This window comes from Muscardinus avellanarius (assembly GCF_963383645.1).
Source record: "Muscardinus avellanarius genome assembly, chromosome: 16".
NCBI lineage: Eukaryota > Metazoa > Chordata > Mammalia > Rodentia > Gliridae > Muscardinus > Muscardinus avellanarius.
In genome coordinates this window covers 4,621,679-4,646,892 of record NC_137802.1, presented here as the reverse complement: position 1 = coordinate 4,646,892, position 25,214 = coordinate 4,621,679, and the positions used below count along the sequence as shown (strand labels likewise).

The window sequence follows — 25,214 nt, the reverse complement described above, 5'->3', positions numbered from 1 at the left end:
CTCCCGCCCAGGAAAGGAGACAGACAGTGGCCGTCCACAGGGAACACGCAGGCAGAGGCCCCGGGACCTGGTGGCGAGGAGTCAGTGTGGCCAGATTGTAGCTTAGAGGTCGCAGGCCATAAAGGGTAAATTAAGCAGGCGTGGTGGCGCACGCTTGAAATCCCAGCATTCGGGAGGCTGACATAGGAGGATTGCAGGTTCGCGGCCAGCCTCAGCTACTACTTAGTGAGACCCTGTTTCCAAATAAAGAATAAAAAATAGGGCTGGTAGCTTGAAGATAGAATGCCCCTGGGTTCCATCTCCAGGACCACAAACATTAATAATAATAATAATAATAATAATAATAATAATAAGGTTAGAAGTATAGCTCAGATATGGAATGCCTCTGGGCTGAATTCTTAGTACCAATAAATAAAGTTTTAAAAATAAAAAATAGAGCCGGGCATGGTGGCGCACGCTTGTCATCCCAGCATTCGGGAGGCTGAGACGGGAGGATCATGGTCACAGACAGCCTCAGCTACTTAGGGAGGCCCTCCGCAACTTAGAGAGACCCTGTTTCAAAATGAAGAATAAAAAATAGGGCCGAGGGTATAGCTCGGAGGTCAAATGCCCCTGGGTTCCGTCCCCAGACCCACATAAATAAACACATAAATACATAAATAAATAAATAAATAAATAGGACTGAGGGTAGAGGTCAGAAGTAGAACGCCCGCAGGTTCAATCTTCAGTACCATGAAAGAAAAAAAAACAAGAGGTGGGGGGAGGAAGGAAGGGAGCCAGGCGTGGCGGTGTGCCCTTGTGATCTCCGTTCTTGGGAGGCTGAAACAGGAGGATCACAGGTTCGAGCCCAGCCTCAGCAGCTTAGTGAGCCCCTCGGCCACCTAGTGAGCCCCTGTTTCAAAATAAAAAGTAAAATAGGGCTGGGGATGGGTGTGGCTCAGAGGTAGAAAGCCCCTGGGTTCCATCCTCAGTACAAAAAGAAAAAGGAGAGAGGAGGAAGAGGTGGGTTGGGGCAGAGAGAAGAGAGAGCCGCTGAGGGTTGGGGGCCCACGCAGGGGTGTGGAAGAAGGAAAGAGGGGCGGGCGGTGGGGCGAGGGGAAGCAGGAGCAGCCAGATGGGCCAGAAAGGAGGGGGCCCGGGGTGAGGGGGCTGGAGAGGGGCCCCGGCTCAAGCTGGCGCAGACAGAGCGTCTGGCGGTCCAAAGTCTGTGCTCATGGCTCAGAAATGTCCCAGGCCTGCCAGGAGACGCCTGGCCCTGCTGCCCCGTCCCCCCAGCCCAGGCAGGCTCCCCCAGAATGGGCCCCCTCCCTGGAGCCCAGGCGTACCTCCTTCCCCAAAGACATGCGCAGGGGGGGCGTCAGGGGCCCCCAGGCCGGCCGGTGTCGGGGAGGGATCCAGGAGCCGCCAGTTAATAAGCGTCTGGTCTGCAGCGCTTTGCCTTCCAGACTTGCAGACAGGCTAATGAGAGCCAGGTGGTCCCCTGGCCCCTGACAGCCCCAGCTGACTCCGCGGTGCCGGGGAGGGGAGGCGGGGCCGGCCGCTGGCTCCCCAACATAACTCGGGCCGCTCAGTCTGGGGTGCAGACCAGCAGCTACTCTGAGACTGACCGATGGCCAGCATGAAGGTACCGGGCCCTGGAGGGGAGAGGCCCCGGCCAGAGGGGGGCCGTGGAGGCTCAGGGGGTTCTCTTGCTAGTAAAGGGTACCGGGCTGGTCCAAGAAAGAACGGGGTTGAAGCCGGGCGTGGCGGCGCGCGCTTGTCATCCCAGCATATTTGGGAGGCTGAGGCCGGAGGATCACGGTTCGTGGAAGGCCTCAGCTACTTAGCGAGGCCCTCTGCAACTCAGCGAGACCCGGTTTCAAAATAAAGAATAAAAAATACAGGGCAGGGGGTGTAGCTCAGAGGTTGAATAACCCTGGGTTCCATCCCCAGCCCCGCAAGAAAAAAAAAAAAAAATAGAAAGGAAGGAAGAAAGAAAGAAAAAAAGAAAGAAAGAAAGAACGAACAGGGTTGCTCGGGAAGAGAAAGGGGCCAGCGGCCTTGCTGGAGATGTGAGTCCTTGGGAGGCTGAGACAAGAGGATGGCAGGTTCGAGACCAGCCTCAGCAGTTTAGTGAGACCCTCAGCAACCTAGCATGACCCTGTTTCAAAAGAAAAACTAGAATGGGCTGGGGGTGTAGCTCAGAGGTAAAAATGCCTCCTCCCCCAGCACCAAAAAAAAAGGGAGGGAGCAGGGATTGGGGTGAGGTCTGCACTCACCCTGCGCCCCTGCCCCCCAGGCCCTCCTGGTGCCGTCTCTGCTGCTGCTGCTCTCCACGCCGCCCTGCGCCCCCCAGGACTCCCTCCAGGCCTCCGGGATCCGGGGAGATGGTAAGAGGCCCAAGTCCCGGCCCTGCAGGACTCAGTTTTCCCCTCTGCAAAGTGGATTCCAGGTGGATGAAGCGATCTTTGAGCACCCTTAGCCCCGTTCCCCAGAAAATCCCATGACTCCTTTCCTGTGACGGAGGCCTCCGCCCGTCCCGTCGGGGCTGAGGCAAACCGTGGGGTGTCGAGGGGCGTCCTTCAGCCGGGGTCCCTCTCTCCTGACAGCTCTGGACAAGTCGTGCTTTCAGCAGCCCCTAGACTGCGATGACATCTACGCCCAGGGCTACCAGGCAGACGGCGTGTACCTCATCTACCCCTCGGGCCCCAGCCTGCCCGTGCCCGTGTTCTGCGACATGACCACCGAGGGCGGCAAGTGGACGGTCAGTGGGACCCGAGGACAGAGGCCGGGTCTGGCTTGGCCGCAGCTGCCCGAGCCGGAGCCTGGCCTCCGTGAACTCCGGGTTCTTCATCTTTAAAATGGGTAGTTTAGCCGGGCGCGGTGGCCCACGCTTGTAATCCCAGGACTTGGGAGGCTGAGACAGGACGATCGCGGTTCGCGGCCAGCCTCAGCTACTTAGTGAGGCCCTCTGCAACTCAGCGAGACCCGGTTTCAAAGATAAAGAATAAGCCGGGCGCGGTGGCGCACGCTTTTAATCCCCGCGCTTGGGAGGCGGAGACAGGAGGCTCGCACGGGTTCAAAGCAGCCTCAGCTACTTAGTGAGGCTCTCAGCAACTTAGAGAGACCCTGTTTCCAAATAAAGTCTAAAAAATAGGTCTGGGAGTATAGCCCGGAGGTAGAAAGCCTCTGGGATCCACCCCCAGTACCACCAAAAACAACAACAACAAAAAATCAACCAAAAAAAAAGATAAAGAATAAAATATAGGGCTGGAGGTGCAGCTCGGAGGTCAAATGCCCCTGAGTTCCGTCCCCAGTACTGAAAAAAAAAAAAAAAAAAAAAAAAAAAAAGGCTAGTTTCTGAGTAGCTGCCGAAGCTTTAATTCTAAGTGTTGAGGGTCCGTGCATGCATACAGCTCTCAAAATAATCCTGGGAGATCGGTGCGTTTTCTAGACGAGAAACGAAGCCCAGAGAGTTGAAGTAACTTGCCCCAGCTCACACCGCCAGCACCAGGTCTTGTACCCCGAGCATTTGAACTTTCGAAACTCGCTCCCCCGCCAGCCCCGTCTGTCTCGCAATGCTGGGGATGGACCCCGGGGCCTCACACACATCAGACAAGCGCTCTTGGCCTCTTTCCGAACACCCCCTCTTGGCCTCTGTCCTGCCTCTTGGGGAGGCTGGGTGAGGGCCCCAGGGCCAGAGCGGAGCTGGCATGCCTCTTGACTTAGCAGCCTGTCCTCTATCGGTCCCTGATTTATTTACCTATATTTTCACAGTACTGGGGATGGAACCCCGGGGGCATTCTGCCTCCAAACCCCACGCCCAGCCCTCTTTTTTATTCTTTATTTATTATTATTATTATTGTTGTTGTTGTTATTATTTATTTTTTGGTGGTACTAGGGGCTCCTGGAAGCCCTTCTACCTCCGGGCTACACTCCCAGACCTATTTTTACATTTTTATTTGGAAACAGGGTCTCCTAAGCCAGCGCGCGGGGCTGGCTTCGAACCTGCGCGATCCTCCTGTCTCTGCCTCCCAAGCGCGGGATTACAAACGTGCGCCACCACGCCCGGCTTTTATTCTTTATTTTGAAACAGGGTCTCACTGAGTTGCAAAGGGCCTAAATAAGTAGCTGAGGCTGGCCGCGAACAGCAAACCTCCCGTCTCAGCCTCCCCAGCGCTGGGATTACAAGCGTGCACCACCACGCCCGGCTCAATCAGCCCTTAAAAAAGGCCCTCGCCGGGGCGGGCAGGGTGGGCTGAGGCCCGGGGCCGCTGGACCCTCCTGCCCGCCATCATCTCGTCTCCAGGTTTTCCAAAAGAGGTTTAATGGTTCGGTGAGTTTCTTCCGCGGCTGGAATGACTACAAGTTGGGCTTCGGCCGCGCCGACGGGGAATACTGGCTGGGTAAGGCGGCCGGCCGGGCGGGGCGGCTCCTGGCCGGGCCCCGCTGACGGCTCGCTCGCCCCGCTCCAGGGCTGCAGAACCTGCACCTCCTGACGCTGAAGCAGAAGTATGAGCTGCGGGTGGACCTGGAGGACTTCGAGAACAACACCGCCTACGCCAAGTACGCCGACTTCTCCATCTCCCCCAACGCGGTCAGCGCCGAGGAGGACGGCTACACCCTCCACGTGGCGGGCTTTGAGGACGGCGGGGCAGGTACCCTCCCGAGGCTCGGCCGGGCCTGCCTGGCCACCTTCAGGCCGCTCCCTCCATCCTCCTGGGCTTGGAAGTCGAGCTGGCTGGGTGCCCTGGCCGGGCTCCAGGCAGCCAACCGTGCGGAGGCCCCAGCAGCAAACATCTGGCTCTCAGAGGGTGCCCCACCCCCTGGCATCCCAGCCGTGGTCCCCGCCCCTGGCATCCCAGCCATGGTCCCCGCCCCCTGGCATCCCAGCCGTGGTCCCCGCCCCTGGCATCCCAGCCGTGGTCCCCGCCCCTGGCATCCCAGCCGTGGTCCCCTTGGCACGGAGGGGGCTCGCTGCCGGCCTCAGAATCCTCCCCCCGCCCCTGCCAGGCGACTCCCTGTCCTACCACAGCGGCCAGAAGTTCTCCACGTTCGACCGGGACCAGGACCTCTTCGTGCAGAACTGCGCGGCCCTCTCCTCGGGGGCCTTCTGGTTCCGCAGCTGCCACTTCGCCAACCTCAACGGCTTCTACCTGGGCGGCGCCCACCTCTCCTACGCCAACGGCATCAACTGGGCCCAGTGGAAGGGCTTCTACTACTCCCTCAAGCGCACCGAGATGAAGATCCGCCGGGCCTGAGGGGCCCCCGCCCGCGGCCCCCTCCCGGCATGCGCCCCTGCCCCCCACGGCCTAGCTGCTCCTGATCCAGCCACAGCGGACCCCCGCCACGCGCCCAGGCGACCCCTCCCCAGCCAGGCACGGTTCCCCTCCACCTGCTGGCCGCTCTGCGGGACCTGGCGGGCCTCCCCGAGCCGCCCTCTCCCCAGGGTCGGGGCTGTGCCCCGCCATAGCTTGGCTTCCCCACTGTGGGGCCCTGTCTGGGCCTGGTGTAGACAGAGCAGTGCAGTCCGTCCACACCATGGCCCGTGTGGGCCCGTGTGCGTGGCACGCCCCGCGTCCTCCGGCCGCTCACCGAGGACCTCCACCAGCCGCGGCCTCCCGGAAAGGAGGGTGGGAAACACCGCGGCCCCTGCCCCGCTCGTGACCATACTCAGCTCCCCCGCCTGCCCGCCCAGCCCCCAGAGCTCACTGCCAGAACAGGGCTCCCCGCTCAAACAGCTGCAGACAACGCAGGCCCAGAAACGAGGGCCCCACCTGCCGCAGGGACTGACGTTTGGCCACGTGCGGGGACAGAGGGTAATCTGCGGGGCTGGGAGCGGGTGGGAGGCGAAGGTCTCAATAAACCTCCCGGGACCTGAGCTGGCGCTCTGCCCGTGTTCACACAAATAGGTATACACAAACAGGCATTTGCGTACACAAACAGAAACCTGCGCGTGCGCGTGTGCGCATACACACAGATTTTTCTGTATGTGAAAATATCGCTCGGATCCCCGGATCCAGGCAGCCTGGCTCCTCCTTGCCCTCCGGTCCCGGTGCAGCCCCCGCAACTCCACAAATGACACCTGGCTTTGGCCATTAAAAGGAACCTTGTATTTCACAAGCCTCTTTTTGATGAAAAAAAAAAAGAAAAACCAACAACCGTGTAATAACATAATAATACCACGATAATAAAAAAACAATACTGGGGAGGGCTGCGGGGGCAGCGGGGTCTCCCGATCCTGTCCCGGCGGTGCTGGCTCAGTGGTGCTTAAGGCTGAAGGGTGGGTCTGAGATGAACCTGCGGGCGGGCAAGCCGAGCGCCCCGGGCCGGCCCGGCGTGGGCCTCAGGGCTCCTGCAGGTCCGGCAGGTCGGCCAGGATCATTGGGGAGTCCATCTGGATTTCGCGCTGCAGCGACTCTATATCTGCAGGGTTCATGCCGTGGCCCTCGAGCCAGTCGGCGAGCAGGGAGGCCGAGAGGGAGGCCGAGTCCGCCTGGCTGCAGGGACAGGGTCGCGGATCGGGAAGGGGCGGTTAGTCTAGGCCAGCCCTGCACCCACCCCCCGCCGCCCACCCCTCGGGGGCCAGACATCTTACCCGTCCTGTGGCCCGTCGGCCACACCCATTTCAAAAGACTGGTTTAAGAATTCCTCCAGGTCAAAGCCCACGCCATAGCCGGCCCCGCTACCCTTCGGCGTGCCCGAGAACACGGGGGGCAGGGGGTCCTGCACCTGCAGGGGAGGGAGACAGGTCACCACACGCGCAGGCCAGCAAGGGCAGGCTGAGGGCAGCGGCCACCAGTCCAGGTGCTGCTGGGCGCTCTGCAGTCTCCGAGAGCCACTGGGCCTGTTCCCGGGCAGGCGCGGTCACCTGTCTCTGGAGGACCTCTACGCTGGCATTATTCTCCTCCCACGAGGAGACCCGTTCAGGGCGACAGAGCTCCATCTGCAGCTTGGTTTCCATGGAACAGGACTCCCCAGCCCATCTCCCGGGCTCAGATCCAGGGGTCCCCACCCCCCTTCCCACCTTCCTCCGGCCTCTGCGCTCACCTGGGACTTGGACAGCTGCTGGGTCACCAGGGTGACATCGGGGGACTCGGACGTGGGAGGCTGAGGGGCGCCCCCGGGGTCCGGAGGCGGCGGGCCAGATGGGAAGTAAGGCAGAGGTCCTGCGGCGCTGGGGCCGGGCAATCCGGGGTTTGGCACCAGTGGCTGGGGGGCCAAGAGGCTGGTGGTGGTGGCATTCTGGTGTGGAGTGGGGCCGGGGAGGGGCCCAGGAGGGCCGGCGGGGTGGGGAGCGGGGCCAGGGGCCAGACAGGCAGGCTGGGGGGCGGGAGCCCTGGCGGAGGCTGCGGGCTGCTGAAGGGGCCGGGCAGGCTGGGCAGCGGGGCTGCTGGGCTGGGCCGGGGCCGGGGCGGGAGCGGGAGGCTGGGCCATGCGAGTCCAGCGCTCCAGCAGGCTCCGGTCGTTGTCACTAAGCACCAGTCCAGCCAGGGGGTCGGTGGAGGGACCCCCCGAGCCCCCGGCCCCCCGCTCCTTGCGCTCTCGCTCCTGCCTCCGCTTTTCCCGCTCCTTGGCCCGCTCCTGCCGCCTCCGCCGCTTCTCCTCCCGCTCCCGCTGGCGCTCCTGGGCCGTCACGGGCTTCCGGGGTTCAGGAGCCTCCAGGGGTGCGCTGGGGCCATCTGCAGGAAGTCGGGGGAGAGGGGGAGGTGAGAGCCCGCAGCCCACCCGAGCTGGGGCGCCCCCTCTGCCGCCCCGCTTCACAGGCACCTCTGAGCCGGCTGCGCAGGGACTTGAGCAGGGCGGCTTTGAGGGCGGCTTTGGTGTTGTCGGAGATGGCGCCCTCTCTCTTTGGCGGGGCGGGCTCGCTGGCTGGTGCCGGTGGCTGCAGGGTCAGATCGATGGCGTCGGGGGCAGGGCCAGGGCACGGGGGCGAGTCCATGGCACAGTCCCCGCTGGGTGCCCAGGGACTGGGCATCTCGACGTCCGGGCAGCTGGGCTCCGGGGCCACGGGCTGCAGGGAGGGCTGGAAGCGGATCTGCTGGCGGATGCCTTCGCGGCGGGCGTGGAAGTCCTCGATCTCCGCCACGATGGCCTCCTTGATGCGCTCCCGGGTGAGGGCTTCCCGGTCGAAGGCGAAGTCAAAGGGAGGCGCGCAGTCCGGCTCGTCGTCCGGGTCGTGGTACTTGGCCAGGAACGGGTGCCGGAGGGCGGCGGCGGCTGAGATGCGGGCGCTGGGTTCAAAACACAGCATGCAGCCCAGCAACGAGAGAGCCTGGCGGTCGGCCCCGGGGTACACGGTCTCCCAGGGCACGGGCTGGCGTGGCGGCAGGCTCTGGATATAGGCCCTCACCCTTTCGGCCCCCACGGCCTGGATCACGGTCGGCGACGGGGTGCCCAGCACCGTCATGATCAGCTGGAGCTGGTGCACGTAGTTCTTGCCCGGGAAGAGCTGGCGCCGGGCGAGCATCTCGCCGAAGATGCAGCCCACGGACCAGAGGTCGATGGCCTGCGTGTATTCGTGCAGGGAGAGCATGAGTTCCGGGGCGCGGTACCAGCGGGTGGCCACGTACTCGGTCATGGAGTACTGGTGCTCGGCGGGGGACGTGCACAGGCCGCGGGCCATGCCGAAGTCCCCGATCTTCAGCTCGCAGTTCTCGTTGACCAGGAGGTTGGAGGGCTTGAGGTCGCGGTGGATGACCTGCGCGGAGTGCATGTACTTGAGGCCCCGCAGCAGCTGGTACAGGAAGTAGCGCACGTGCTCCAGCGTGAGCGGCTGCGAGGAGTGGATGATCTGGTGCAGGTCGCTCTCCATCAGATCCAGGACCACGTAGCTGGGAGGGAGAAGGCGGGAGAGACGGGGGCTGGCAGGCCACGCACGACAGGAAGGCGTCCCCGGCTCGCCAGGCCCCCGGCCCGGCACCCCCGAGGGCTGGCGGCACGGTCGCGCAGCACGGCACCGGGCTCTAGGTTCTCTGCAGCTTTTCGTGAACTCGGTTTTATGGCTTCCCTCCCCCCAGGTAGCAGAGCTTTTATCCCATCAGATAAAAGATGGGGTCTGGAGCCGGCGTGGTGGCGCACGCTTGTAATCCCGGCACTTGGGAGGTGGAGACGGGAGGATGGGTTCGCGGACGGCCTCGGCTCGTACTGAGCAACTCAGTGAGACCCTGTGGGAAAAAAGGCTTGGGGAGTGTAGCCTTAGATAGGCTGTCCCTGGGTTCAAGCCCCGGTACCCAAATAAATAAATAAAAAGTACACTTTCTTACAGAAAATGGACACATTTCAGAATTTTCAAAAGAGCAGCCGCGACCAAACAACAGAGTCAGCTCCAGGACCAAAGCTTCTGTCCAATCCCGCTGTGGTCAGACCCCATCTTTTTTTTTCTTTTTTCCAGTACTGGGGAGGGAACCCAGGGGCATTCTACTTCTGAGCTACACCTCAGCCCTATTTTATTTTATTTTATTTTATTTATTTTTTGGAGGTACTGGGGTTCCTGGAAGCCCTTCTACCTCCGGGCTACACTCCCAGACCTATTTTTATATTTTTTATTTGGAAACAGGGTCTCCTAAGCCAGCGCGCGCGGCTGGCTTCGAACCTGCGCGATCCTCCTGTCTCTGCCTCCCAAGCACGGGGATTACAAGCGTGCGCCACCACGCCCGGCTTTATTATTCTTTATTTTTAATTATTATTATTATTTTTTTTTTTGGTGACTGGGGATGGAACCCAGGGGCTTTTTCTACCTCCAGGCTATACTCCCAGACCTATTTTATACTTTATTTGGAAACAGGGTCTCACTAAGTTGCTGAGAGCCTCACTAAGTAGCTGAGGCTGGCTTCGAACCTGCGCGATCCTCCTGTCTCGGCCTCCCAAGCGTGGGATTGCAAGCGTGCGCCACCACGCCCGGCTATTCTTTATTTTGAAACAGGGTCTCACTGAGTTGTGGAGGGCCTCACTAAGTAGCTGAGGCTGTCTGGGAACCACCATCCGGTCTCAGGCTCCCAAATGCTGGGATGAACAAGCGTGTCCCACCACGCCCAGCCCAGCCCTTTTTATTTTGAAACAAGGCTTCACTGGGTTGCTGAGGGTCCCGCCAAATCGCCAAGGATGAAATCCCGTTTCAACCCCTCAAGTAAGGGGATGATAGGTGTGTACCACAGCTGGCCTGGCAAGAAAGTGTTCGGCAATCAACTGGTGATGTCTGCTGTGGGAGCAGGAGGAGGGTACACGGGTGGTATGAACATCCTCTGTCAATCCCCTAAAGGAGTGCTAGTCCTGGAATCCTGGGAATTTTCCCAGCCTGCCTCACGCTGGTTCCAACTACCCTTCTTGCAAAGTTTCAGCAAGATGGCCCCAGCCTTCTTTTTTTTTTTTTTTTTTTTTTTTTTTGGTGGTACTGGGGTTCCTGGAAGCCCTTCTACCTCAGGGCTACACTCCCAGACCTATTTTTACATTTTTATATTTGGAAACAGGGTCTCCTAAGCCAACGCGCGCGGCTGGCTTCGAACCTGCGCGATCCTCCTGTCTCTGCCTCCCAAGCGCGGGGATTACAAGCGCGCGCCGCCACGCCCGGCTAGCCCCAGCCTTCTAACACGGTCTCAACCGCGCCTCCCTCTCCCATCCCACTCCTTACACAGATTTGAACTCTCCATACGGCACGGTGGGCCTTAGGATGTCTTTGATGGCGATAATATTGTCATGCTTGAAGTGTTTGAGGATCTTCAGCTCCCGGAGGGTCCGTTTGGCATTGGTCACCACATCAAACGCATTGGGGATCTTCTTAATGGCCACCTGTTGGCCTGGGGAGCGGAGAAAAGGCACATGCCAGAGGGTACCTTGCAGGGGCCGCAACACCGCCCTTCTGGGACGCGATTAACAACAGCTGCCATCCACCAGGTACCTCCCAGGTGCCAAGCCCGGCGCTAGGAAGCTCACAGACGCTATCAGAGCAGGAAACCCGGCCAGGTAACTTGCTGGGTGTTGCACAGCCAGTGAGCGGTGGTGGTCTTGTTTCTAATGCCTGGGCTGGCCGCCGTCTCTATCTCAGATCCCACCCATCCCACCCCCAATCCCTACACCAGTCTGATCCTTAGACCCCAAGGTCTGGCGCTCTCCCCTGGTCTAGCTGGGGCTGTCACTTTTCTAAGGAGGAAGCAGGCTTGCAGGATGGCACAACCAGAGCTCCCGAGAACCGTGCCCAACTGGGAACCCGGCACCTCGTCACTAAGTGCTGGGCTGAACCAGAACTCGGTCCAGCTTTCCTTTCTGGCTGGCAAGTGTCTCGGGGGAGCCCTGGGAACCAGCTTCCACATCCCTGAAGGGCCCGGGAAGCTCACCCGTGAGGCGGCGGCGGGCAGAGGACACCACCCCGTAGGCCCCGTTGCCTATGGTCTCGATGATCTCGTAGTCCTCCCCCACGTCAAAGGTCACGTCGAAGGAGCGGGCTTTGAGCAGGGCTAGGTTCTTGGCTGCGACCGAGGCGGCGGGATGGCCAGGTTCCGCCTTCGCCGGCCCGGGGGGCTCCCCGGAGCCGTCCTCACCGTCTTCCTCCTTTAGGGGCTCGGCCATGGTGTCTGCGTGGAGACCTCAGTGAGCTGGGGCCCGCCCCCCCCCCGCACGAGCCTCAGTTTCCCCTCCGAGGGCTCGAGAGCAGGACCTGGGAACCCCCAAGTTCCCTAAACCGACCCCAGCGGCGCCGAGGGCTAAGGCGAGCGGCCAGGAGCCAGCAGACATCTCGCCCCGGTGTCGGAGCCCGGAGCCCAGGCCGGGGTCCGAGGTGGGGGAGGGTGAGCGCGGTCCAGGAAGAAAGGGAGGGGCGGGGCACTGGCTTCCTCCGGCCACACTCACCCAATGGCGCCCCGCCCTCACGCCTCCTCGGGCTTTTGAGGTCCCGGGGCTCGCAGGCCTCCCGTCCCCGGAGGAGGGGGTCTCTCAGATTCGCATGCTTACTTGTTCAGGGGCCGCCGCCACCACCCTAGCGCCGCGCGCTGCCCAGCCCGAACCTCCGCCCCGCCCCCCCAGGACCACGCCCTCCGGCCTCTGGCCAATCGCGGAGCGGCCTCCGCGGAGATTCCCGCCCCTTCAATTTGCCGCGTCCAATAGGAGCCAGCCGGCCGGGGAAGCCACGCCCACCTCCCGCCCGCGCGCGCGCCCGCCGCTGTCCAGCTCGCAGAAGGGGAGCCGCCCAGAGTGCTCCGAGCTTCGCTGGGGTGCGCTCCTCGCCCGGCGCCGTCCTCCGGCGCATGCGCGCTGGCAGCCCCGGCCGCCCGCCCGGTGAATGGAGGGCAACGCCCCCTGCACGCCTGCGCGCGCGTTCCCGACCCGCGCCCCTCCTCCGGCCAATCACAGCTCACCCCGGGAGCTCAGGGGCTGCCCCGGCCCTTGGGATGCCTATTACTGTTGCCTTGGCAACCAGCTCCTCCTTTTTGATACCATTTCCGGGTTAGTCCTCCTGCCTGCGGGGTTGTGTCCCCCAAATTTTGGGTCCCAAGAGCCCTTGGAATTCGCTTTGCTGCGGGGAATGGCTCCCGGCTCGTTCAACCACAGAGATGCGAGTCCTCCGGTGTTCTAGAGAGTCCGCCACCCCAACCCCCTCACTGACTTCCGGTAGCCGGTCCTCCCCGCCGGGCTTCCGGCGAACCTGGGCCTCAGCAAGTTGGTTCCGGCCGCGCGTCCTGGTATCCCGGGGCGACGGCGCTTTGGGCAGCGACGGCACTGCGACCCGATGGTTCGTTCATTCATTCATCGGGCGCTTCCTAAGGGGTCGGGGCCGAGGAGGAGGCCGAGGTGGACGGTGGGCTGTGTGGGAGGAGCGGTTTCAGCAGGACCTCGGGACACGGCCACATGGAAGAAGGGGCTGGGGAGCTGGAACTCCAAAGATGGCTGGTTTGCGCCGGCGAAGGACGGAGAGCAAGTGTGCCGCTCGGCGGAGCGTGGACCCTGCGTGGCAGCGGGGAGGTCATGATGGAACCCAGTAGTGACTTAGATTGCCCACTCACTTCCTTATAGGTCGCAGAAACCTAATTCTCCCGAGGGAGAATCCAGACCTGAATCCACTTACCATTTTTTCCTTTTTTCTTTTTTCCTTTTGCGGGTCTGGGGATGGAACTCAGGGGCATTCTACCCCCCGGCTACACCCCAAGCCCAAATTTTCATCTTTATTTTGAAACCGGGTCTCACTGAGTTGCAGAAGGCCTCACTAAGTAGCAGAGGCTGTCCTCGAACCGCGATCCTCCTGTCTCAGCATCCCAAATGCTGGGATGACGAGCGTGCGCCACCACGCCTGGCTTTGAAAATATGTTTTGATACCTTTCCTTTAGGAGATAAAGCAGACGATCTTCCCTAATTCTGAAGTATGCCCAACAGGAGACCCTACAGTGTTCTTCAGCGCACAAAGGCATACAAAACCAGTAAAACATTAAACACATTTTTCAGGGGACCGAGTAGACATCTGTGGGAGGGTCCTGTCTCACCCAGGAATAAAATAGAAGATGCCAGAAAAGATAAACTGTTGCCGGGCGTGGTGGCGAGCACTCGTCATCCTAGCACTTGGGAGGCTGAGACCGGAGGATCGCGGTTCACAGACAGCCTCAGCTACTTAGTGAGGCCCTCTGCAACTCAGTGAGACCCGGTTTCCAAATAAAGAATAAAAAATAGGGCAGGGGGTGTAGCTGGGAAGTCGAATGCCCCTGGGTTCCGTCCCCAGTGCCCCCCCCCCACACACACACACAAAGATAAACTACTATGCTTTAAATACTCCGTAAATATTTCATCTAAACTCCCTGATTCCTCTATTTTTTCGATCCACCGTGAGCTACTTTGCTTCTGTTCCCTCGAGGCCCTGACTGTCCTGGAAAAGTCATTAGTTATTTAATTATGGTTCAACCCAGTGGACATCCCAGTCCCACCTCCCTGAGCAATCCGTTACATGGGCCATAACTGACTACTTCTTTAAGAAAAAAGGAGCCGGGCGTGGTGGCGCACGCTTGTCATCCCCGCGCTTGGGAGGCGGAGACAGGAGGATCGCGCAGGTTCGAAGCCAGCCGCGCTGGCTTAAGAGACCCTGTTTCCAAATAAAAATATATAAAAAAATAGGTCTGGGAGTGTAGCCCAGAGGTAGAAGGGCTTCCAGGAACCCCAATACCACCAATAAGAAAGAGAGAAAGAAAGAAGAAAAGGAGAAGTTGGATAATGCCTTTGGAAGGTTCAAAGCTCTAAGAAAGAGTGGTGGTCCACCTCTGGTGGCCACTAGGAAAAAAGTGCATACATTCTTACCCACCTTCCTTTTGTGTACAAAGATAGCATATTCTCTACGGTTTTCCTCCAGAGCACTTTTTCTTTTGGTACTGGGGATTGAACTCTGGCGTTCTACCCCACAGGTACACCTCCAGCCCTATTTTATCTGTATCTCGAAACAGGGTCTCGCTAGGTTGCTGAGAGGCTCACTACTTGCTGAGCTGGCCTCAAACCTGTTATCCTCCTGTCTCAGCCTCCCAAGGACTGGGGTTACAAAAATGGGCCACCACGCCCAGCTCTTCATTCACTTTTTTTTTTTTTTTTTTTTTTTGCAGGTCTGGGGATGGAACCCAGGGGAATTCGACCTCTGAGCTACACCCCCTGCCCTATGTTTTATTCTTGATTTTGAAACAGGGTCTCCCTGAGTTGTGGAGGGCCTCACTCAGTAGCTGAGGCTGTCCGCGAACCGCGATCCTCCTGCCTCAGCCTCCCAAGGACTGGGATTACAGGTGTGTGCCATCTTGCCCAGCTAGCGTCCTGCTGTTCATCCGTGTTGAGTTACATATCAATCCTCTGTTGCCTTTTTTTTTTTTTTTTTTAAGCTGAATAACTTTCCATTTTATTAAGCCCTGGATCAGTGAGTTGCCATTTTGGGTGGTTTCTAACTTGGGGGCCTTTGTGCATAATGCTGATAAGGGGTCAGTACACAGTTTCGCAAGGATACATGTGTTTGGTTCTGGGTGCACACACCGAGGAGTGGAATTACCCGGCCACGTGATAACTCACTCCACGCCTCACTTTTTGAGGAAGTCTCAAGCTGTCTGGCCAGCGGCTGCATCGTTTTGCAATCTTGCTCAAACATATATTTTTGCAGTGCTGGGGATGGAACCCAGGGGCATTCTACCTTGGCGCTACACCCCCTGCCCTATTTTTTATTCCCTTTCATCATTATTATTATTATTATTATTATTATTATTATTATTAGTGGTACCGGGAATGGAACCCAGGGGCATTCGGCCTCCGAGCTACACCTCCACCCCTATTTTTATTCTCTGTTTTGAAACGGGGTCTCACCGAGTTGCCGAGGGCCTCGCTCAGTAGCTGAGGCCGGCCGCGAACCGCGAGCCTCCGGTGTCGGCCTCCCGAGTGCTGGGAGGCCGAGCGTGCGCCACCGCGCCCGGCTTCACTCCAGTATTTATTAACTCAGTCCTTCACATCCTCACCAACGCTTGTCATTTTTTCGCTTTATGAATTATAGTCTTCCTCCTGGGTGTGAAGTGGTGCGTCCGAGTGGTTTTAATTTGCGCCTCGTTAATGACTAAGGCTGTTGGGCAGCTTTTCACAGGAGGCTGCTTGGCCATTTATTTTTGGGAAAATGTCTGTTTAGGGTATTCGAACCCTTCGTCCATTTTTAATTGGGTTATTTCCCTTTCATTGGTGAGTTGTAAGAGCTCTTTATTCTGGATATAAATCTCTTGCCAGTACGTGATACAGATGTTTATTTCTCCGTGATACAGATGTTTATTTCTCCGCCGTGGGTTTTTACTTTCTTCGTTGCATCCGCCGTTGCGCACGCGTTTTTAATTTCGGTGAAATCCACTTTCTCTGTTATTAGTCGCTAGTGCAATGGGTGTTAAATCTCAGAAACCACCTCCTTTTTCTTTTACAGCTACATAATACTCCTTGGCAAATGTAACCTTTTTTTTTTATGGTGGTACTGGGGTGGAACCCAGGGGCTTCTCTACCTCCGGGCTATACTCCCAGACTTTTTTTTGGGGGGGGGGTCTGGAACCCAGGGGCATTCGACCCCCGAGCTTCACCCCCTGCCCTACTTTTTTTTTTTATTCTTTATTTTGAAACCAGGCCTCACTGAGTTGCAGAGGGCCTCACTAAGTAGCTGAGACTGTCCGCGAACCGCGATCCTCTGGTCTCAGCTTCCCAAATGCTGGGATGACGAGTGTGCGCCACCATGCCTGGCTACCGATTGGAAACAGGGTCTCACTAAGTTGCCGAGAGCCTCACTAAGCAGCTGAGGCTGGCTTCGAACCTGCAATTCTCCTGTCTCAGCCTCCCCAGCGCGGGGATGACAAGCGTGCGCTACCACACCCGGCTGGCAAATATCACCTTTTTAACCAAGACATTATCGATAGACATTTAAATCACTGAAATTTTTTGCTATGGCAAACAATGATGAAATTTTTTTTCTTAAAAATATCATTTTGCACTGGGTGCAAGTGGCGCACGCTTGTAATCCCAGCATTTGGGAGGCTGAGACAGGAGGATCGTGGTTTGCAGACAGCCTCAGCTACTTAGTGAGGCCCTTTGCAACTCAGTAAGATCCTGTTTCAAAATAAAAAATAAAAATAGGGCTGGAAGTATAGCTTGGAGGTAGAATGCTCAGAGATATATCCCCAGTATTACCAAAAAAAAAAAAGAAAGGTGAATGTCAGCTGGATGTAGTGGTCCACACTTGTAATCCCCACTACTTGGGAGGCTGAGACAGGAGGATTGCAGGTTGGAGGCCAGCCTCAGTAACTTAGGTCCTGTTTCCAAATAAAGAATAAAAAGGGCTGGGGGTGTAGATCGGAGATAGAATGCTCCTGGGTTCTATCCCTAACACACACACACACACACACACACACACACACAGCAAAGGGACCAGACTCCCCGCCAGGGTGTGGTGGCAACTCTGGCTCGTCCTGTTTCCGGTGAGATCACCCTTTTTATCCATTTGTGATCTGGTCGGGATCCAGTTTCCTCTCTCAGATCTGCAGGAAACGGCCGAGGGGCGTGGGCAGGCCCAGGCTGGGGGCAGCTAGGGATCCCGCTCCCAGTGTCCTGGGACGAGGGCGCGGCCGTGGCACCCCCTGGCCAGGCCGAGCAGGCAAAGCCAGGCACGGGGCCTTCCAAAAGGGACTGTGAGCACCGGGCACCTGGGCGGGGGGTTGCCAAGTAGAATACAGGACACCCAGTTAAATTAGAATTTCAGCCGGGCATGGTGGCCCACGCTTCTAGTCCTAATACTTGGGAGGCTGAGGCAGGAGGATCATAGGTTCAAGACCACGTTGGCAATTTAGTAAGACTCTCCGCAACCTACAGACACTTTCAAAACAAAACTAAAACAGGCCGGTGTGTGTGTGTGCGTGTGTGTGTGTGTGTGTGTGTGTGTGTGTGTGAGAGAGAGAGAGAGAGAGAGGGAAAGTAGAATGTCCCTGAGTTCAAACCCTACAAAAAATGTTTTGTTTTTTTTTTAATTAGAATTTTAGCCAGGTACCCCGGGCGTGGTGGGCACGCTTGTCATCCCCGCGCTTGGGAGGCGGAGACAGGAGGATCACGCTGATTCAGAGCCGGCCTCAGCTACTTAGTGAGACCCTGTTTCCAAATAAAGTATAAAAATAGGTCTGGGAGTATAGCCCGGAGGGAGAAAAGCCCCTGGGTTCCATCCCCAGTACCACAGAAAAAGAAAGAAAGAAAGAAAGAAAGAAAGAAAGAAAGAAAGAAAGAAAGAAAGAAAGAAAAGAAAAGGAATTAAAAAAAAAATAGGTAGGGCTGGGCATGTAGCTCGGAGTTTGAATGCCCCAGGGTTCCATCCCCAGTACCTAGAAAAGAAAGAAAAAAGAACAGGAAGTTCAGACGATTCTAACCCAAAGCCCCCGGGTTCCTCCCCAGCTCAACAACCAGCAGAGAGCAGACGCCGGAGTGACTGAAGTGCGTACTGACCAATCGCACGGATGTCTGTCCGTGGTCCGCCCTCTCCCAGTTGTAGGCCTTTGAGTTGGGTGTATAACTTGGAGTAATAAAAATAAAGAAAAATAAATTTAGGTTGGGCATATAATATGGAAGTAGAATGCCTCTAGGTCCCATCCCCCAGTACCAACAAAAATAAATAATTTTCTTGTGTGTGTGTGGTACTGGGGATTGAACCCAGAGTCATTTTACCTCCAAACTACACCCCCAGTCAAATTTCATTTGGAAATAGCGTCTCACTAGACTGATGGGTCTCACTACTTCCTGGGGCTGTCCTCGAACCTGCAATCCTCCTGCCTCAACCTTTCAAGCGCAGAGATTACAGGCATGCACCACCATGCTCGGCTTAAATAGAAATAATCTTTTTTTTTTCTTGCGGTACTGGGATGGAACACAGGGTATTATACCTCTGAGCTCCACCCCCAGCCCTATTTTTTATTCTTTAGTTTGAAACGGCATCTCACTAAGTTGCAGAGGGCCTCACTAATTAGCTGAGGCTGTCCACGAACTTGTGAAATGCCCCTGGGTTCAATCCCGTACTGCAAGAAAAAAAATTATTTTACTCAAGCCGGACATGGTGGTGCACACCTGTAATCCCAGCATTCGGGAGGCTGAGACCGGAGGATCGCGGTTCGCGGACAGCCTCAGCTACTTAGCGAGGCCCTCTGCCACTCAGTGAGACCCGGTTTCAAAATAGAGAATAAAAAATAGGGCTGGGGGTGTCGCTCGGAGGTAGAATATCCCTGGGTTCCAACCCCAGTACTGCAAAATAATAAATAAATAAATAAAGTAGGACTGGAGTGTAGATCAGGGTAGAATGCTCCTGGGTTCAATCCCTAGTACCAAAAAGAAAAGGAGAAGGAGGAGGAGGAGGAGGAGGAGGAGAAAGGAGGAGAAAGGAGGAGGAGGAGGAGGAGGAGGCTGCTAAGTTCAGTTTAGAGCTGCTCCCACCCACTAAAAAGAAGAGGAGAAGCAGCGAGGAAGGGAGGGAAGGAGAGAAGGAGGAGAAAGGAGCCAGGAGCACTGGCCGGGGAGTCGCTGGAGGAGCCTGCCACACTGGGCCCCGAGAGCCTCCTCTCCCCAGAGGCAGGAGGCCGGGTAGGAGGCCCCCTGAGGCCCCCACTAGGACTGGGCGCCGAGAAGGACCTTCAGATCCTGAGAGGACCAAGGTCCACAAGCAGGACGCCTCCACCAGCGCTCCGGGGCCTGGCCGCTTCCTCTTGGGCAGGCCAGTTCCCCAATGCGCGGACGCCGTGACGTGGGGCTCATGGGGACGCGGGGAGGAGGCGCTAGAGAGGTTAATGCCCTGGGCTGAGAAGACAGAGGCCAGACCCAGCTGGGGACAAGACCCAGGGCGCCCTCCAGATGTGGCCACCGCTCCTGTTGCTGATAGTTGGTAAAGAGATGGGGGGTGGGGTGGAGAGGAAGAGAGGGGGTGCTTCAGGGGGCTGCCTACCTATCCCCCAGGGCCGAGAGCCCCGGTTCTCTCAAATCCCCTAACCCAGTCTCGGATTTGGGTAACAGGGACCTGGGGCCAGGACCGAGAAGGGCGTCAGAATCATAATCCCAGCACTGGGGAGGCTGAGACAGGAGGCTCGCGGTTCGCGGCCGGCCTCAGCTACTACTTAGTGAGGCCCTTTGCAACTCAGTGAGACCCTGTTTCCAAATAAAGAATAAAAAATAGCCGGGCGGGCGTGGTGGCGCACGCTTGTCATCCCAGAGTTTGGGAAGCTGAGATGGGAAGATCGTGGTTCGTGGCCAGCCTCAGCCGTCTAGTGAGGCGCGCCTCCCGGCTCAGTCCATGGACTGGGATCCCAGGTATGCGGCAACCACACCCGGCCAGGATTTTTGGCAAGGTTCAGCCCTCAGGGCCTGGTGAGGAAACAGGGACCCTGAGGGCTAGAGAGGCTCCCGGAGCCACGCCACATTTCTTGGTAGGCGGTGGGACTCAGGGCTGGAGGGATGGGAGGTGGGAATGGAACGGATTGGAGGGCAGGACTGAGGGCTCCGGGGCCCAGAGCGGGGTCCTGAAGCCCCCGTTCTCCCCAGGCGCGGGGCCCCGGCTGCCCAAGGCCCGCAGTGAGAAGGGCCCCGGCTCTGGGCCCTGGCAGGCGAGCTTCTTCCTGAACCAGCACTACCGCTGCGAGGGGACCCTCATCTCCCCGGAGTGGGTGCTCACGAGCGCCGACTGCTTTGGCAGGTGGGTGCGGGGCCCGGCAGGGTGATGGAGGAAGGGGGTGCCGGAAGTGTTACGATTTGGAGTAGGTGTTACCGTTTGGGGGGGACGATTCCCGCAACCGCGGGTCCTTGTTCTGGACTCAGGGTCGATAGACATGAGGCCGAACTCTTGCTGAAGACTTAAATGAGTTCATTAGGTCAAAGATAGCAATAGGAATACAGCTACAGCCCTAGACCATTACAGGCTGTATTATAGGGGCCGACCCGAAACGAAGCCACCGGCAACTCCTGGATACACAGTACTTTATGACTAGTCTTCTGACTCGACCTGATCCACGGCGGGTGGTTTGATGTGTAGATGAGCTGCTCTGTCTCCGGCACAGGCCCCCACGCCTTTTTTTTTTTTTTTTTTTGTGGTACTGGGGTGGAACCCAGGGGCTTTCTACCTCCGGGCTACACTCCCAGACCTATTTTATATTTTATTTGGAAACAAGGTCTCACTAAGTTGCTGAGAGCCTCACTAAGTAGCTGAGGCTGGCTTCGAACCTGCGCGATCCTCCTGTCTCAACCTCCCAAGCGTGGGGATGACAAGCGTGCACCACCACACCCGGCAGCCCACACACCTTTTGTTACACTCCAAAATGTGTTACGTTGCTTACCCGGAATCTGGGATTTCCCCACATCCTTGAGGAAGTTTGCCTTTCTTTAGAAACGTAGAGCATCTGGGAGGCTGAGACCGGAGGATCGCGGTTCGCGGGCAGCCTCAGCTACTTAGCGAGGCCCTCTGCAACTCAGTGAGACCCGGTTTCAATAAATAAAGAATAAAAAATAGGACGGGGGGTGCAGCTCTTGAAGCTCCTGGCTTCTTTTACTACCAAAGATATATTTTGAAAATTGGAAATATTTCCCAATACTGGTACATTAATACATTTTGAAGCCTCTTCCCAATACCGGTACAGGAAGGGGAGCCCAGACTTCCGTCTCCCCTTCCCTCCCTCTTTCTCTTTCCACAGCTGGCCTCTGTTGCACTTCAGCGTGACCCTGGGCCCCTCTCGACTGTGGCTGGACACTTGTGAGGTGCGGTCGGGGGTACAGGAGCTGCTCCTGGTTGGGGGGCGCTGGGGCTGCCGGCCTGGCGCTGGCACGGCTGGCCAAGCCGCCGCCACTGAGCAGCACCCTGTGGCCTGTGCCCCTGGCCGCCCAGCCGCAGCCGCTCCTCCCCTGGCAGCCCTGCTGGGCCCAAGGCTTTGGCCCCGATATCGGTAAGGTTGGGTCCCCCAGGAGGCGGAAGGCCAGGGCGGAGCCAGGGATCCTCGCTCAGCAGTCCCCGAAGTCCCTGAGCCCCAAACAGGATGCTGGAAAAAAACAAAAGTTTGTTTAGCCGGGCGTGGTGGCCCACGCTTGTGATCCCAATCCTTAGGAGGCTGAGGCAGGAGGATCGCAGGTTCACGGCCAGCCTCAGCGACTCAGTGAGGCCCTCCGCAACTTAGTGAGACCCTGTTTCAAAATAAAGAATAAAAATTCGGGCTGGGGGTATAGCTCAGAGGAAAATGACCCTGGGTTCTATCCCCAGTACCACACACACACAAAAATTTTTTAATTACAAGAAGAATAGGAGGAATTTCAGGAAGGTCCCTTGGGGCCGGCAACCCACGGGGGCGGCAGGGAAATTTGGGGGTATGTAAGCACCAGCCAGGCCCGACTAGTGAAACCCGCTGCCAGCCGGCCTGGACTGAGGGTTCGCCCCCACCTCGCGCAGACCCTTACGCCCCACCCCGGCAGCTGCACCGTCTCTGGCTGAGACCCATGCACATCAAGGCCTGCACGAAGGCCTTTCTGCTCCAACCCGACTGTCCCGACCTCCAGCACAGCCTGCCCAAGGGCTCCCAGTGCACCAGGCTCTCCGCAGACCCTTCGGAAGTGGCGGTAAGGACCCCAGCAGGCCTGAGCACCCCTGAGCCTCCCCCACCCCACGCTGGGGTCTCCCATTCCCAGCACCCAGGCGTCAGGTTGGTCGGCCCCTTGGAGAGGTCCCATCCCCAGTATGTCTGGGCCAGTGCAGGCCACCTTCCACGTATCTGGGTTCTAATCTGCTGGGTGATGGCGGGTGCTGGGGTGAATCCCGTAACCTCAGTACTTGGGTGGCTGAGCAGGACCACAGGTTGGAAGGCAGTACATGGTAACTTAGCAAGACTTTGTTTCAAAATAAAAATTAAGCTGGGCGTGGTGGCGCACGCTTGTAATCCCCGCGCTTGGGAGGCGGAGACAGGAGGATCGCGCTGGTTCGAAGCCAGCCGCGCGTGCTGGCTTAGGAGACCCTGTTTCCAAATAAAAATGTAAAAATAGGTCTGGGAGTGTAGCCCGGAGGTAGAAGGGCTTCCAGGAACCCCAGTGCCACCAAAAAATAAAAATAAAATAAAATAAAAATAAAAATTAACCCAGCCGTGGTGGCGCACGCTCGTAATCCCAGTACTTGGGAGGCTGAGACAGGAGGATCGCGCAGGTTCGAAGCCAGCCTCAGTTACTTACTGAAGCTCTCAGCAACTTAGTGAGACCCTGATAAAATTTTCAAATTAAATATAAAATAGGTCTGGGAGTGTAGCCCAGCGGTAGAAGGGGTTTTATCCTCAGCACAGGAAAAAAAAAAAAAAATATATATATATATATAGGGCTGATAGTATAGCTCGGAGATAGAATGCCCCTGGGTTCTATCCCCAGTACCGCACACACACAAAAGGGCTGGAGGTATAGCAGAACATCCCTGGGTTCAATCCCCGGCATTAAAAAAAAACAAAAAACAAAACAAAACAAAACAAACTGGGCGCACTAGTTGAATAACATAAACATTTTGCTAAAAATGACTTTTTTCTCTTCTTTCTTTCTTTCTTTCTTTCTTTCTTTCTTTCTTTCTTTCTTTCTTTCTTTCTCTCTTCTTGTGGTACTGGGGATTGAACCGAGAAGCGTTCTACCCGTGAGCTACACTCCCAGCCTGATTTTATTTCTTACCTGACAACAGGGTCTCGCTAAGTTGTCGAGTGGACTCACTACAGCCGAGGCTGTCGTCGAACCCGTGATCCTCCTGTCTCGGCCTCCCAAGTACTGAGGACAGGCGTGCGCCGCCACGTCCGGCCGCCGAAGACTATACTTGGAGTCCAGGCTGGGACATGACCGATCTCTCTCTCTGTCTGTCTCTGTCTGTCTGTCTGTCTGTCTCTCTCCCCCCACAGGTGGCTCTTGGGACCTCCCTGGTCTGTTTCCAAGCTGGCAGCTGGTGGCTCCAGGTGTGATGGGCTGGAGTCCCTGCTGGGGCCCCGACCTCCCTGAAGTCTACATCCCCGTGCCTCCCTTCCTTCCCTGGATCCAAGCTGGGGTCTCTAATGTCTCCTTGGAGACCCCAGCCAAGGCGCGGCCGAGGGCCTGGCCCAGGACAGAGCCAAGGAAGAGCGACAGTCTCAAGTCCCCAGTGTGACCCCGACCTGGCCGCTCCCCTGTGCCTGTCTGTCCTGGTCGCCTCCATCCCGACTGCGTGCGCTCCTCCTCGGCAGGATGAAGGGGGATTTCACGGTTCCTTCCTTCAGGTAGTTTTCTATGTGCCAGGCAGCCCGGATACCAGACAGATGTGGTCCCAGGTCTCACAGAGACAGAACCAGCCCAAATTATGCCAATAATAAATACGCAAGCCTGGCATGCTGGCGCACACTCGTCATCCCAGCATTCGGGAGGCTGAGACAGGAGGATCGTGGTTCACGGACAGCCTCAGCTACTTAGTCAGGCCCTCCACAACTCAGTGAGATCCGGTTTCAAAATAAAGAATAAAAAATTGGGCAGGGGGTGTAGCTCGGAGGTCGAATGCCTCTGGGATCCATCCTCAGACCTGCAAAAAAAAAAAAAAAAAAAAAGAATAAAAAGTAGGGCTGGGGGTGTAGCTCGGAGGTACAATGATCCTGGGTTCCATCCTCAGTACAGCAAATAATAATAATAATAATAATAATAATAATAATAATAATAAATACTTGAATGCAAACTGGTGAGCTAAGAGCAGCTGGATCCACGTTATTTTATTTTGTTTATGTTGTGTGTGTGTGTGTGTAATGGGAATCGAACCCAGTGGGTTTCTACCTCTGAGCTACATCCCCAGCTCTCTACTACTATTATTATTATTATTAATATTATTGTTTTATTTTATTTTGAAACAAGGTCTAAGTTGCTGAGGGCCTCACTAAGTTGCAGAGGCTGGTCATGAACCTGTGATCCTCCTGTCTCAGCCTCCCAAGTACTGGGGTTACTGTGACCCCACACCTGGCTGGTAACACCTGGTAACCTTTGTCTACACAGAGCCTTGACAGACTCCTGGTTCTGGCCAGCAGTTCCCCCTGAGAGCTGGGGGGACAGGGTGCTGCTCCCCTGTGCTGTGACCTAGACATATGAATTCTTAGGTCCCTTCCAAGTTTTTCTGATCAACTTTTTCCAAGTCAAATATCTTAAAACCTACCAGGGACCCGGTGTGGTACATGCCTGTAATCCCAGAATTTAGGAGACAGGGCGATCGCAGGTTGTAGGTCAGCTCAGCAACTTAGGGAGATCCTCTTTCAATATTTAATATTTTTTTGCGCGTCTGAGGGTGGAACCCAGGGGCATTCGACCTCCGAGCTACACCCCCTGCCTTATCTTTTATTCTTTAATTTGAAACAGGATCTCACTAAGTTGCAAAGGGCCTCACTAAGTAGCTGAGGCTGTCTGAGAACCACGATCCTCCTGTCTCAGCCTCCAGAATGCTGGGATTACAAGTTTGCACCACCATGCCCGGCTCTGTTTGAATATTTAAAAAAATAAGATAAAAGCCATCAGGGCCGGGCATGGTGACGCATGCTTGTAATCCCAGCATTCAGGAGGCCGAGACCAGAGGATCATGGTTTGCGGACAGGCTCAGCTACTTAGCAAGGCCCTTCGCAACTCAGTGAGACCCTGTTTCAAAAAAATAAAAATTGCCGGGTGTGGTGCTGCACGCGTGTAATCCCCGCGCTTGGGAGGTGGAGACAGGAGGATCGCGCAGGTTAAGAGACCCTGTTTCCAAATAA

At 56.9% G+C, this 25,214-nt stretch overlaps 2 protein-coding genes across 3 annotated transcripts; one reads left to right on the top strand and one right to left on the bottom strand.

Moving 5' to 3' along the window:
• Nucleotides 1-1,609: 1,609 nt before the first annotated feature.
• MFAP4 (microfibril associated protein 4) lies at nt 1,610-5,240 on the top strand (the record flags this gene model as incomplete). The annotated part of the gene is made up of 7 exons (XM_080713924.1): nt 1,610-1,624; nt 1,680-1,694; nt 2,279-2,369; nt 2,589-2,743; nt 4,289-4,385; nt 4,455-4,637; nt 4,993-5,240. The coding sequence occupies 7 exons, from the start codon at nt 1,610-1,612 to the stop codon at nt 5,238-5,240; spliced, it is 804 nt and encodes a 267-aa protein (XP_080570050.1).
• Nucleotides 5,241-6,325: 1,085 nt separating this feature from the next.
• MAPK7 (mitogen-activated protein kinase 7) lies at nt 6,326-11,544 on the bottom strand (the record flags this gene model as incomplete). Of its 2 annotated transcripts, XM_080712565.1 has the most annotated exons (6): nt 6,326-6,479; nt 6,578-6,711; nt 7,030-7,661; nt 7,750-8,813; nt 10,610-10,775; nt 11,313-11,544. In XM_080712565.1, 6 exons carry the CDS (start codon nt 11,542-11,544, stop codon nt 6,326-6,328), a joined length of 2,382 nt encoding a protein of 793 aa, XP_080568691.1. The 2 variants fall into 2 exon arrangements, with proteins under 2 accessions (XP_080568691.1, XP_080568692.1); XM_080712566.1 differs by lacking the exon at nt 11,313-11,544 and having other exon boundaries at nt 7,849-8,813; nt 10,610-10,776.
• Nucleotides 11,545-25,214: the final 13,670 nt, after the last annotated feature.